This window comes from Mirounga angustirostris, unplaced genomic scaffold (assembly GCF_029215605.1).
Source record: "Mirounga angustirostris isolate CCGP_5_RB_7025 unplaced genomic scaffold, mMirAng1.0.hap1 SCAF_16, whole genome shotgun sequence".
Classification (NCBI taxonomy): Eukaryota; Metazoa; Chordata; class Mammalia; order Carnivora; family Phocidae; genus Mirounga; species Mirounga angustirostris.
Genome location: NW_026991724.1, coordinates 26960426 through 26972780, shown reverse-complemented (window position 1 = coordinate 26972780; position 12355 = coordinate 26960426). Strand labels below are relative to the sequence as shown.

Here is a 12355-nt window from a genome sequence, read left to right as displayed (position 1 = left end):
ATTGGGTAAATGCTCCCAGGGTTCTAGCAAAAAAAAGTTTTTAATGAATTGCTATCTTTTTGGAATGATTAATAAAGCAAGGTAAAGTTATGGTGCCATTTGCACACCAGGAAACAAGGATTCAATCACAGAAATCAAAACAATTTCATTTGCAGAAAATGACTCTTGCATGAATTTCCAACACCTTGAATATGTATCCAGGAAACAAACCGTCCAACTAAGATCAGCTCTTTCCAAGACTGGCCATTTTTTATTTATTCACTTAAAACAATTGTTTTAAAGGTTTTATTTATTTGAGAGAGCGAGTCAGATCATGAGCTGGGTGGGGGGGAGAAAGAGGGACAAGCAGACTCCGCACTGAGTGCGGAGCCCAACAGGGGGCTCCATCTCACGACCCTGAGATCATGACCTGGGCAGAAATCAGGAGTGGGACGCTTAACCGACTGTGCCATCCAGGTGCCCCCAATTTAATGTGGGAACATCTGGGTGGCTCTGTAGTTTGATTGTCTGGCTCTTGGTTTTGGCTCAGGTCATTATCTCACTGGCTGTGGGATCAAGCCCCCTACCCAGCTCCTCACTCAGTGGGGATTCCGCTTGAAGATTCTCTCCCTCTGCCCCTTCCCCCTCCCAAATAAATAAATCTTTTTTTTCTTTTAAGATTTTATTTTTTTATTTGACAGAGACACAGAGAGAGAGGGAACACAAGCAGCGGGAATGGGAGAGGGAGAAGCAGGCTTCCTGCAGAGCAGGGAGCCCAATGCGGGGCTCAATCCCAGGACCCCGGGATCATGACCTGAGCCGGAGGCAGACACCCAACGACTGAGCCACCCAGGCGCCCCCCAAATAAATAAATCTTAAAAAAAAATTTTTTTTAATGCTCTACCCACAATCAAAGGATTTAGGAAATGATTATTAATGGAAAACATTTAATATCTCCAAGTAAGTTTTAAATTTTTCCTTTAAAGGCCACCATTCTGTCTTGAGCAGAAAAATACCATGTTCTGATTTCTAGGAGTATTGTTTGAGAACTCAGGGATTGGAGCCATATATAAGCATGACGGTTAAACATGCCCTTGGGAATAAGCCTGGACCCAGTTCCAGCTCCCTGATGCCACTTATCACCTGTATGCAAGTACTTCTAAGCCTTTGTTTCTTAATCTGTAAGATCAAGATAACAAAACCTTTAGAAGTTTCTTTTTTTCTCAGAGTTTCAAGTATTTCAAAAAGACAATGTGGGCGCCTGGGTGGCTCAGTTGGTTAAGGGACTGCCTTCGGCTCAGGTCATGATCCTGGAGTCCTAGGATCGAGTCCCGCATCGGGCTCCCTGCTCGGCGGGTGCCTGCTTCTCCCTCTGGCCCTCCCCCCTCTCATGTGCTTTCTGTCTCAAATAAATAAAATCTTTAAAAAAAAAAAAGAGACAATGTACTTATATAAATGTTTAGCACAGTAACTGGCACATGCCTGAGTAAATGGGTACCTATTATTTATGCCCATTTGTTCTTTTTTTTTAATGACTTTTTATTTATTTATTTGACAGAGAGAGACAGTGAGAGAGGGAACACAAGCAGGGGGAGTGGGAAAGGGAGAAGCAGGCTTCCTGCTGAGCAGAGAGCCCGATGAGGGGCTCGATCCCAGGACCCTGGGATCATGACCTGAGCCGAAGGCAGAAGCTTAATGACTGAGCCACCCAGGCGCCCCGCCCATTTGTTCCTAAAGCTGGACATGGTGGGAGCGCCTGGGTGGCTCAGTTGGTTAAGTGTGACTTCTCTCTCAAAAAATAAATAAAATCTCTTAAAAAAAAAAAAAAGCCAGACATGGTGAAGTGAATTAAAAATAGCCACAAACTGTTTGACATCCCTCCCATCTATATAAATGAGGTTTATGTACCCTCCCCTAAAATCTGGATGGGCTCTGTGTCTGTCTGACAATAGAATTCAGTGGAAGTGAGACTGTGCCAGTTTCCAGTCCCTAAATGACTGGCAACTTCCACTTCCTGTCTCTTGAAATATTTGCTCTTGGACCCGGCCACCATGGTGTGAGAAAACCCAAGCATCCCTGAGAAGACGTACGGGGAAAGAAACTGAGGAGCCCCCTCCCTGCCAACCACCAGTCCTCTAACAAACATCCACAGCTGAGCTCCCAGCCAAGAGCCAACAATAATTTGCCAGTCATGTGAGTGAGCATGTTGGAAGAAGCTCCTCTAGCCCCATTCCAGCTGCCCCAACTGATGCCAAGTGGAACAGAGACTAGCTGTCCCTACCAAGTCCTGCCTAAATTGCAGATTAGTAAGCACAATAATCGTTGTTTTCAGCCACTAAATTTTGGGGTGGTTTGTAACAGCAATAGATAACCAGAACAGATGAAATCATCAAGTTTCCTACTCCACTCTGATCCCATATATGATTTAGAAGTAGAAAAAGGGTGGGCAAGTTCATTTAGTCCAGAAGAAATAAGTGGTTTATAAAGAAAAATAGGTCATGAGGAAATGCTGAGGTTGCTTTTGAGCCGCAAAACCAGCACTTAGCTTAAATGTAATTCAGTCTAGTTAATCAGCAAACCTTTATAGATACCTGTCTTCTACTTGGTGCTGACTATAGTACCTCTGAGAACTGATCTCGTTCACCCTGGATATAACAGTGTCTTGGTAACCATTTTTAGTTCCAGAACCCAATGTTACCTTTTTTTTTTTTTTTTTTTTTTTGAGAGTGATAGAGACAGCAAGCATGAGTGAGAAGGGGAGGGGCAGAGGGGGAGGGAGAGGACAAGCAGATTACTGGCTCCATCCAATGACCCGGAGATCACCACCTGAGCCAAAAACAGAGTGGATTGCCCAACCAACCAACTGAGCCACCCAGACACCCCTTCACTATTTTATATCCATTCAAAATGTCAGTTCATTCAGGCTGGCCATCTGACCCTCAGATCAAACCTAAGCCAGACCTTAAATCACTCTAGACATGTACCACACATTTGGCCCAAGGGTATAATGCAACCAAAGACACATAACGCCTAGTGGTCCAATCAAGAGAAATCAGCTCTAGGGAATCCTTTTGCAAAATTTGGCAGTTTGGGAGTTTTCCTGGAACAAAGTGACCCGATTTCTGATTACGTTGATTCAGTGACTGTCAACTTTTATCTTGCCTAATTAGCCAAGGAACTAATATATGCCAAATAATGTTTATGATGTGAACATTATCCTTTTGTGTGACTATTATCTTTATGATGTAAATTACAAGACGTCTACCTCTTGCGGTGGGCTTTCTTTCCGCAAAAGGGAGTAACTGTCTTGAGAATCAGAGTCTGCATTATCTGATTCAAAAGCTAAGGGATTGGCTCCCAAGAAATCTGCAGTTTACAGTGCTCTTAAAACCCACTTTAAACGATTTAATCTTTTTAAAAAGATATTTATTTTAGAGAGAGCACAAGGGATTGGGGCAGAGAGATATGGAGAGAATCTCAAGCTGACTCCACGCTGAGTGCGGAGTCCCACGCAAGGATGAATCGCAGGATCCTGAGATCATGACCTGAGCGGAAATCAGAGTCCCACCTCAAGGACTGAGCCACCCAGGCGCCCCCTATTTAATCTTCTTAAATCCTGTAATTTATTCCCAAATTGCAAGTGAAGAAATTGAGGCTCTTCGCTTCCATCCCTTCCTCCATAAAATGGGGGCAATGGGAGATTTAACCGCCACAAAGCGAGAGAACACTCCCGTAACCCCAAGCAAGCGCCCCATGGAGTCTCCAAAGGCTTCCCCTAGTGCCTCTCAATCCCTTTCCCTCACTTCCTCGCCCCATCTTTGCCCCACCCCCGGCGTCAAGCAGCGCGGACCTGCGATTGGCTCTCGGGAAGCGCGAGGCGGCAGAAGGGGTTTGGTGGCCGTGGTGACGGGGGGCGGGGCGCGGGCCCGGGCTGTGGGTAACTGACGCCCGGACCCCACAGCGGCAGCGGCGCGCACTGAGAGGCCTGGCCGGGTGTGGGGGGGCCCCGCAGGCGCGTAGCCGCTGCCGGGGAGCCTGAGGCCCGGGCCTCGCACGCAGGGCCTACCCGGCTGCGCCGTGAGCGGCCGCGGCGTCGGCGGCGAGGCCTCCTAGATGCGCGTGGGGGCGCTACGGAGCAGAGCGGAGGCTGGGCCCGGGCCGCGAGCAGGGTAGGAGGCCGCCCGGCCCGCTCGCCCCGCGGTGGATGCGGCGGCGGCGGCGGCGATGGACGCCCCAGAGGAAGAGAGCTTCGCGCTGGCCTTGTGAGTGACGCCGCCCGGCAGTGCCGGCGCTCGCCTGGGCCTCCGCCCTGTGAAACGGTGTCCTGGAGGGGGAGATGGGGGTGAGGGACCGCCAAGGCTCCGCCCCAGTCCCGCCGCCGACTGCGCGGCCGCAGCGACCGCCGGGTTCAGGCCGGGAGGACGGGAGCGCGGGGAGAGTGTCACGCGATGAGCAACGCCTCCATCACAGTCCTCCCGCCCCCGACCCTTAGTCGTCAGCAAAACCTGGCAGCTTTGAGCTGCCGAGGCCGACCACGGGTCAGAGGACCTTCCACCACCACCACTTCCACCATCAACTCCTTCGGGGACTCCTGATCCGATTGCCCCCCAGGCCAGTATCTCGCTGGCGCCAGGTTCACGCTCACAAGCCGATAGGTGTGGGGTGATAGCGAAGATGCGGTGAGTAAACCTGAAGGACAAACATGCGAGGAGCCTTCAGATGTGCCCTGCGAGCCGTTGCTCCCCTTTATTTGTCCCTTTTGTGGCTCCTTGTGTCCTAACAGGTTTTCTGAAAATGGAGCCATTCAACTTCGATGTCACAAATGTGTCAAGTGGGTTTTCCTGTTCGGAATTGCTACATTAGGCAATAATCAGTCTTAATTCGTTGAAGCTGGGTGATGGAAAGTTCACTTTGCTGTTCTTTTTTAGGCATGTTTGAAAATGTCCCTGATACACTTTTTTAAGCGAATTCTTTGAAACAGCACCTAATCCAGTTCTATTTTTCAGCTCTTCCGCCTCTGATGCAGAATTTGATGCTGTGGTTGGATATTTAGAGGACATTATCATGGGTAAGCTTCCTTGAGCCTCAGTCTAACCTGTGCTCTAAATTTAGTTCTTAGACCCTTGCGGTTTGGAGAGTTAATATTGAGAGAAAACAGCAAGCTGAATATAAATTTTAATGTAGCACAGAATAATATTAAGTAAGCCTTACTGTGATTTTAGAGGCAAACATCCCCCATGGTTTTAACAACTAATAACCACAGCTTCAGGTCCTGGGAGGGACTTATTCAGGTAATGGGGCCCTAGACTTCAGGAGCCTCTTGGCAAAACTTCAGGAGCGACTGACCTACTTTATTTCAGAGAGTAAGAGGAGTTCCATCTTTCAGTTTTGAGCTTTAACGTTTTCATGACATGAACCACAGCGTAATACCATAGCCATAGCACACGTGTCCATGAAGAAAGTAAGTGCCATACTTCAGCTGGTTCTGTATTTTCCTGGGTTCTGAGTTCCTCTTTGTGCATTCATTTTGGTGCATACAGACCTGCTAAGTATAATAAGCAGTAACAGGCACCCAAGGTTTAAGACAAATAACATGGGAGTGAAAAACTTTGAGAAAACTTTTTTTTCTTTAAATGAGGCAAAAAAAGGGACTCCATTATTTTGGTGGTATTTCATAATCTGTTCGTAGTCTAGTCTAGTCTGAAAATTACTGACCCAAGCTTTTGTATCTTCAGGTCCCAAAAAGGTTCACGCCCTTAACACCTAAATACAGAGGTTTCACCAGTAAGCCCTTGTCCTGTGTGAATCTGAGGGCTTCTGGGGAATCTTCAGGAATACTTTTGAGTTCTTCCATCCATTTGGGCACCCTGTGTGCCGTGGGAAAAGGAGCCTTTTTAAAGTTCAGGGTATTTATCCTAAAGGCTAGGTCACTTGTGAAGCTTTCCTTTTATTTTCAGAATATTCTCTTCACTTGTTAAAATTCCTTATTCTTTCACATTTAGGTGTTTGCTATAAGCTAATCTCTATACGAATCCTCTGAATTCCACCTGGCAATCCTTTATGATAGGTACTCTATCATCCTCATTCGCTAGTTGACAGAAGTGGGGCTTAGAGATACTAGGAAATGTCCCCAAGGTCACACAATTTAAGTGACTGAGCTAGGATCGGAGCCCATATGCTTAATCACTACACTGTTTCCACCATAGCTGCTGAAATCCTATTAAAAGAGAACCATCCTGGGGCGCCTGGGTGGCTCAGTCGGTTAAGCATCTGCCTTCAGCTCAGGTCATGATCCCAGGGTCCTGGGATTGAGCCCCGCATCAGGCTCCCTGCTCAGTGGGAAGCCTGCTTCTCCCTCTCCCTCTGCCCCGCCCTTCCACTCAAGCTCTTCTCTCACTCGTTCTCTGTCTCTCAAAAAAATAAAATCTTTAAGAAAGAGAGAGAACCATCCCATTCCTTTGTGGAAAAGGAATGTAAAGGAGTTCCCAAGCCACCGTTTGGGTGTGTTTAAAATGGACCAAAGGATGGTGGTAATGGTTGCACAACAACGGAGATGTACTTAATGTCACCAAACCACACTCCAAAATGGTTAAAATGGTGAATTTTATGTGATTGAAAATATTAGCATTTGTTATTAATAAAAAGACTGGATTGGGCTCTTTGAATGTCAGTGTCCTGTTGAACACTTCCTTAAAACATCTTTAGTTTTCCCTCTCCTAGAGACCGGCCACTGAGAAAGCCGTTATGCTGGCGCAGAATTCCTGCCTGTTTATCAGTCAGAATGGTTTTTAGTCTCTACTGAAAAGCATAAAATTTCCCTATTGTGGTTCAGATGCCGAGTTCCAGTTATTACAGAGAAATTTCATGGACAAGTACTATCAGGAGTTTGAAGACACAGAAGAGAATAAACTCACCTACACGCCTATTTTTAACGAATACGTAAGTGGTTTTGTTTCTCTCCCCGGAGATTAAGATTTAAATTCACATTTTGTGAATTTAAAACCAAAAGATGTTGACGTTTGCTGCACTTTTAGAAGCTGCCACCAATACCTGCCAGGAGTTGTTTAGAATCCGGTCTAGTTTTCACCTCCCATTGCTTTCCTCTGCAGTGTTTGGTGATTTTTGTCCAACTTCTGTTTTAAAAAATGGCTTGATTATAGTCCTGTTTTCAGTTATAATCAGTTATAATATATGGGTTCACAATACCTTGCATTCATATGCTTTGACCTTTGGACTTGCACACACTACAGTTTACCCTCAAACAATGTGAGGAGGGGCACCTGGGTGGCTCAGTCGTTGGGCGTCTGCCTGCTTCTCCCTCTCCCACTCCCCCTGCTTGTGTTCCCTCTCTCGCTATGTCTCTGTCAAATAAATAAATAAAATCTTAAAAAAAAAAAAATGTGGGGACTAGGGGTCCCGATGCCTGTGCAGTCCAAAGTCCCTGTATAACTTCTGACTCCTCAAAAATGTAACTAATAGCCTATTGTTGACTGGAAGCCTTACCAATAACGGAAATAATTGATAAACACGTATTTTGTAGAGGTATCCTATACTGTGTTCTTATAATAAAGGAAGCTAGAGAAAAGAAAATGTTATTAAAATCATAAAGAAAATACAATTAAAGTCCTGTATTGTATTTATCAAAAACAAAACCAAAACCAAAACCAAAACCAAAACCAAAACCAAAACCCACATATATGTGGAGCCATGCCGTTCAAACCCTTACCGTTCAAGGGGCAACTATTTTTTTCTACTACATGTCCAGTTAGGTACTGCATGACTGTTAGGCAGAAGTGAAAACCAAGACCGAGATCATTAATTAGTTGGTGGGGAGACCAAGACTAGAACCCAGGAGTCTCAACTCCGGACCCTCAGGTTTTTCCATTGTGCTGAGGCCTCACGTAACCTCCTGGAACGATCTCGTCTGTCTGAGCAAAGGTTTGATCCTCCCCCACTTTCTTAACCTCAGAAACATGGCGGACTCGACGGTTTTCTCCAGACGGGCCTCCGCTTATAAGGAAACCGATTACCTGCAACAATATGCTTCTTTGTACGTTCTTTTTACAGATTCCACCTACCCAAGAAAAAAGGTCCTACTTACTCCATTCCTGGCTTCCTGTCACGGGGCGGGGCGGGGGGGGCGCCCTGCTGTCCGCCGCCTCCACCTACGGCGGCGCGGTCGTTTGTCGCAGGGCGGTTCCCTGCGCAGCCGCTGTCCCGCGTGGGCCAGGGCGCATGCTCACTGAGGACGGGCGCTGCATTGGGGTTCTGTGGTGTCCCCAGCGCTCGGCGTGGAGCCTGGCACACAGAATAGGCTCTTAGAAAATGGTTGCAAAGGGCTGGAGGCCAGGCTTTCTGGAAAGCAGCCTTGTTTTCCTAAAACCAAGATCCTTTCCACCGCGACAGATTTCTTTGGTAGAAAAGTATATTGAAGAACAGCTGTTGGAGCGGATTCCTGGATTTAACATGGCAGCTTTCACCACAACTTTACAGTGAGTTGAGCTTGACTCTGTGTTTTTTTCTCCCCCTTCCTCCTCCTCCACTCTGAAAAAAGACCCTCCTTTTTCTTCACTGCATGAACGTGAAGGTTAGAGCACTTGGTGGTCAGGTCCTGGGGTGGGAGGCCCTCAAAAACCCTCTGGTGGGATCTTGAAGAGACAGAATCGGTTTCAGTCTTTGATGAAACAGCCATCCTTTTCTTTTGCAGGCACCATAAAGATGAAGTGGCTGGTGACATATTTGACATGCTGCTCACGTTTACAGATTTTCTGGCTTTTAAAGAAATGTTTCTGGACTACAGAGCAGTAAGTCACTCTTGCTCACTTTGTCAGCCACATCGGACCACTGAGCAAATTCCAAGTAGACCTGTCAAGCACAGACCAGCTGCCAGGTTTCTCCCCACGACTGGCCAGTGTCAGTCTGGTAGCTAGCAAGGTGTCAGGAGCATAGCTGCTTTCCCCCATCAGGGGCCCAGTACCCTTACTGAGGGACTGCATGCTTAGGTTTTGTCACAACAGGTCCCAGGTACCTCTTATACACCCTAAATAATCAAAAGGACAAAACCGAAAAACAGGTCTCATTGCCTTGCCTCTCTCATAATGCAGACTCTTAATAGGAAAAAATATATTTCAGTGAAGAGAGGGAACACTTTTTAATGACGGGGCCAGTGCTGAACAAGAATGCAAAATAACTTCCTTCCCTCTCCAGTCTGCTCCCCTGTGGCCCACCCTCCCAGCCCAGCACCTCCTAACCCCATGCCAGAGACAGGGTTCTGAGCTTTCTAGAAAGGACTTTTTTTCCCCCTCCTATTCCTTGCCTCTTAGGATTGTTTTTTTTCTCACGCAGGAAAAAGAAGGCCGGGGACTGGACTTAAGCAGTGGTTTAGTGGTGACTTCATTGTGCAAATCATCTTCTGTGCCAGCTTCCCAGAATGACCTGCAGCCCTAGGTCCCACCACCAGGCAATGCGATCTTTCTGGACATTGCCAGCCAATAGACTGGAAGAGGCTCTGGCAATGTGACAGAATACATGTTGGAAAGACTGCTACTCTGCAACTCCTTATTAATGTTAAGTATTGATGGGTTAGAAGACAATTGTCTGAACCTCCTGAGACCCTGAAGCACCTTCTCATGTTCAGTAATCCTAGCACTCCTCCCCAAGCACACCCCTCTCAGGCCTCTGCGTCAGGCTCCGCCAGAGCAAGCCCAAGGCCAGCATTGCCCCTTCCCCAGCATACGTGTTGGTAGGTCAGCAGCATTTGGAAGAACCCACCATCTCCAGCCCTCTTTGGCTCAGCAGGCTCTGCATGTCCTCCAGGCTTTTTGTGTGCTCACACAGCCCTCTGTATTCATCCCTCTCAGACTTGCAGCCTCAATGGGCTTTTTGCCTGTGGGGTAACGTGTCTCTAGGCTGTTAATCAAGCCAGCTGCCCGCCCAGCTGAGCTTTCTGCATCTCATCCCATTCCAGCTAGTTAGAATCAACTGAGAGATGTCCCTTGCCTGAAGCTACACGTGAAAATCATTTCCTTGTCTTATTTTGCAGTCCTTGCATTACTGTCTTATGCTGGTCCTGATGTGGTCTGTTTCTAGAATTCTCTTAAGCATTTTTAGAAAAATATTTTTATAGAAAAATACTCAGGCTAACCTAGTGGATATAATCTTGGAGCTTCCATGATTACCCACTTAAAGATCAAAGTATTATATGCTGTGTGCTTTTTAGCTGTTAGTGCTACGAAAGCAAAAATGCTTTCTATGTTGGCCTTCCTGGTTTACTGGGTGCCAACAAGTGTGTGCTTATGCTGGAAGTAGGCTCAAAGGTCTTCCTTTCCTGCAGCATGTTAAGTGTTTGTACAGGTTTGCTAAAACCCTTTCTGTATAAATAAATTTGTTAGGTTTTCTGTTGGGGTAGGGTCTCTGTAGTTCCTTCCTCCTATCAAAATCTCCCTACCAAGATGGTGTTCCACTGAGCTAGTTGAGCATGAGTTAGGAGAGAGCAGACAGCTTTACTGGTCACCTGTATGCTTTGATTTAGCACAGTATTTCATAGAAATTACTGACCAGAAAACACGGATGTCCCATCTCTAGAAAGAAAGAACACGGTATTTCAATTCCCAGTGTGTACCCTCTATTGTTTTTAAGTAAAAATGAGACTCTATACGGATTTCAGTCACCTGTTCTGGTTTTAAAGTATGAGCTATATAGACTGTGTTTTTCTGTACTGATGTATGGCGCTTATTAAATACTTTTGTACCATGAGTAAACCTGGAGGTGCGTTGCAAGAACTGTGATTCTTCACAGGGTCTTCCCTTCTTTACTGTCGTGGCTGCCATTGGGTCACTGCTACTCTGGTCTTTCACCCCTTTCAAGCCGAAGACTTGCCAGCTTTTTCAAATGCTGCCTCTCCTGGCCTTGCTTTCCCTTCTTGCCCTTTTGATAAAGAGGCCTGCGCACTGTAGGCCCAGCATGTTCGAAGTACTTGAAGACCTGTTGGTCGGTCTGCCTGGTGGGAAAAAGCCATGGATGTCGACAAGTCCAAAGAATCACTTACGAAAAACAAAAACAGAAGCAAATGGTTCTTTTCCACTCAGAGGGAAAAAAAAGCAGGAAGCCTGTTGTAGCTAAATATTAGCAGATAGGCTTTCTGATTTCTTATAAAACAAACTAGTGGGGCGCCTGGGTGGCTCAGTTGATTAAGTGTTTGCTTTCGGCTCAGGTCATGATCCCAGGGGTCCCAGGATTGAGCCTGCATCGGGCTCCCTGCTCAGCAGGGAGTCTGCTTCTCCCTCTCCCCCTGCTCATGCTTGCATTCGCTCTGCAATAAAATCTTTAAAAAGACCAAAAAACAAAAAAACCACGAACTAGAAGCCTGTCTCTGTCCACACAGGAACTTCTGTTCTCGTGTGTCACCTCTGAGGGGCTCAGGGCTGGTGGAGCCTCCTCACCCGTGGAAAGCAATATTCACCTGAACTGCGGGGTCGAAGGATCGGGGGGGCACAGGCCTGAACCAAAAGGGAGGAGTCTGAGCACACTGACATCTGCAAGGGAGTAGACTGTTGTAGCAGGTCAGAAACATTGAAGACTTCCTTACGATTTTGTGTCCTCTTTAGCCTCAAAAGAAAATGGGTCGATCCTTAAGACTGAACTCTCTTCTCTGGTTGAATCCTGGAACAACTAGAAACTGATCAAATTCTGAGACACTTGAGAATAAAAAGGGCTGCTGTTTGTGTTTCCAACAGGCAGAACTGGACCTGTCCGGGGCTGACTGGGACGTGGGTGTCTGGCCACACCCCCAAGGCCCCCCCCCTCCCAGCTGGAGTTGTTGCCACAACTGTGCGACTCGCTGTCCCGCCATCTGCAGGGCTCTGTCCCAAGACCCCGCCCCCCCATACCTGAGATCACGGATAGCACTGAACACTCTCTACTGTGTTTTTCCCTCTACATCCCCCCCATGATAAAAGTTCAATTTCAAAAGGCATAGTAAGAGATAAAATAAAACCATTCTAACAACATACTGTTAACAAAAGTTACGTGAGTGTGGTCTCTCAAGATCTCTTACTGTCCTGTACTCTTCTGATGATGGGAACTGACACAGCCCCGACAGGAGAGGAGAAGGGAGGAGGAGGGCGCAGGAGCCGGGAGCAGAGCGACCTTGCTGTCAGCCTTCTCAGGAGGATCATCTGCTTCCCAACCACCGTTGGCCACAAGTCACAGAAACCGCAGAACGTCAGAATGTGAATCGGGAGACCGCTGTATTTACATTCTGATTGTCCCCGGGTTGTCCAAAAAGGACCCAGAGGTGCCCAAAAATGCCTTCAGCTGATGATTCAAAGCATGTGACTTGGTGGCAGCAGAAGCACGAGCTCAGTCAGGAGGACTG

The 12355-nt window shown here is 47.0% G+C and overlaps 1 protein-coding gene and 1 long non-coding RNA gene across 5 annotated transcripts; one reads left to right on the top strand and one right to left on the bottom strand.

Annotated features, from left to right (window-relative positions):
• Positions 1-3383: 3383 nt before the first annotated feature.
• LOC135362883 (uncharacterized) lies at positions 3384-3934 on the bottom strand. Its single transcript, XR_010408278.1, has 2 exons — positions 3830-3934; positions 3384-3524 (listed from the first exon to the last, which is right to left on the bottom strand). It is a non-coding gene; the product is annotated as an uncharacterized LOC135362883 (long non-coding RNA).
• On the top strand, positions 3906-12001 carry ARL2BP (ADP ribosylation factor like GTPase 2 binding protein). Of its 4 annotated transcripts, XR_010408277.1 has the most exons (7): positions 3934-4241; positions 4986-5047; positions 6812-6918; positions 8386-8471; positions 8687-8783; positions 9325-9545; positions 11715-12001. XR_010408277.1 is itself a non-coding variant. In XM_045891066.3 (6 exons), exons 1-6 carry the CDS (start codon positions 4204-4206, stop codon positions 9424-9426), a joined length of 492 nt encoding a protein of 163 aa, XP_045747022.1. In that variant the 5' UTR covers positions 3934-4203; the 3' UTR covers positions 9427-10739. The 4 variants fall into 4 exon arrangements, 3 of the variants coding, with proteins under 3 accessions (XP_064437761.1, XP_045747022.1, XP_054367295.1); XM_045891066.3 differs by lacking the exon at positions 11715-12001 and having other exon boundaries at positions 9325-10739; XM_054511320.2 differs by lacking the exons at positions 3934-4241; positions 11715-12001 and adding an exon at positions 4386-4658 and having other exon boundaries at positions 9325-10739.
• Positions 12002-12355: the final 354 nt, after the last annotated feature.

Coding starts and splice junctions, on each gene's coding strand:
- ARL2BP (XM_045891066.3), top strand. CDS start 4,204: ATGGACGCCCCAGAGGAAGAGAGCTTCGCGCTGGCCTT. Junction 5,048..6,811: donor TTTAGAGGACATTATCATGG/GTAAGCTTCCTT, acceptor ATTGTGGTTCAG/ATGCCGAGTTCCAGTTATTA. Junction 8,784..9,324: donor TGTTTCTGGACTACAGAGCA/GTAAGTCACTCT, acceptor TTTCTCACGCAG/GAAAAAGAAGGCCGGGGACT.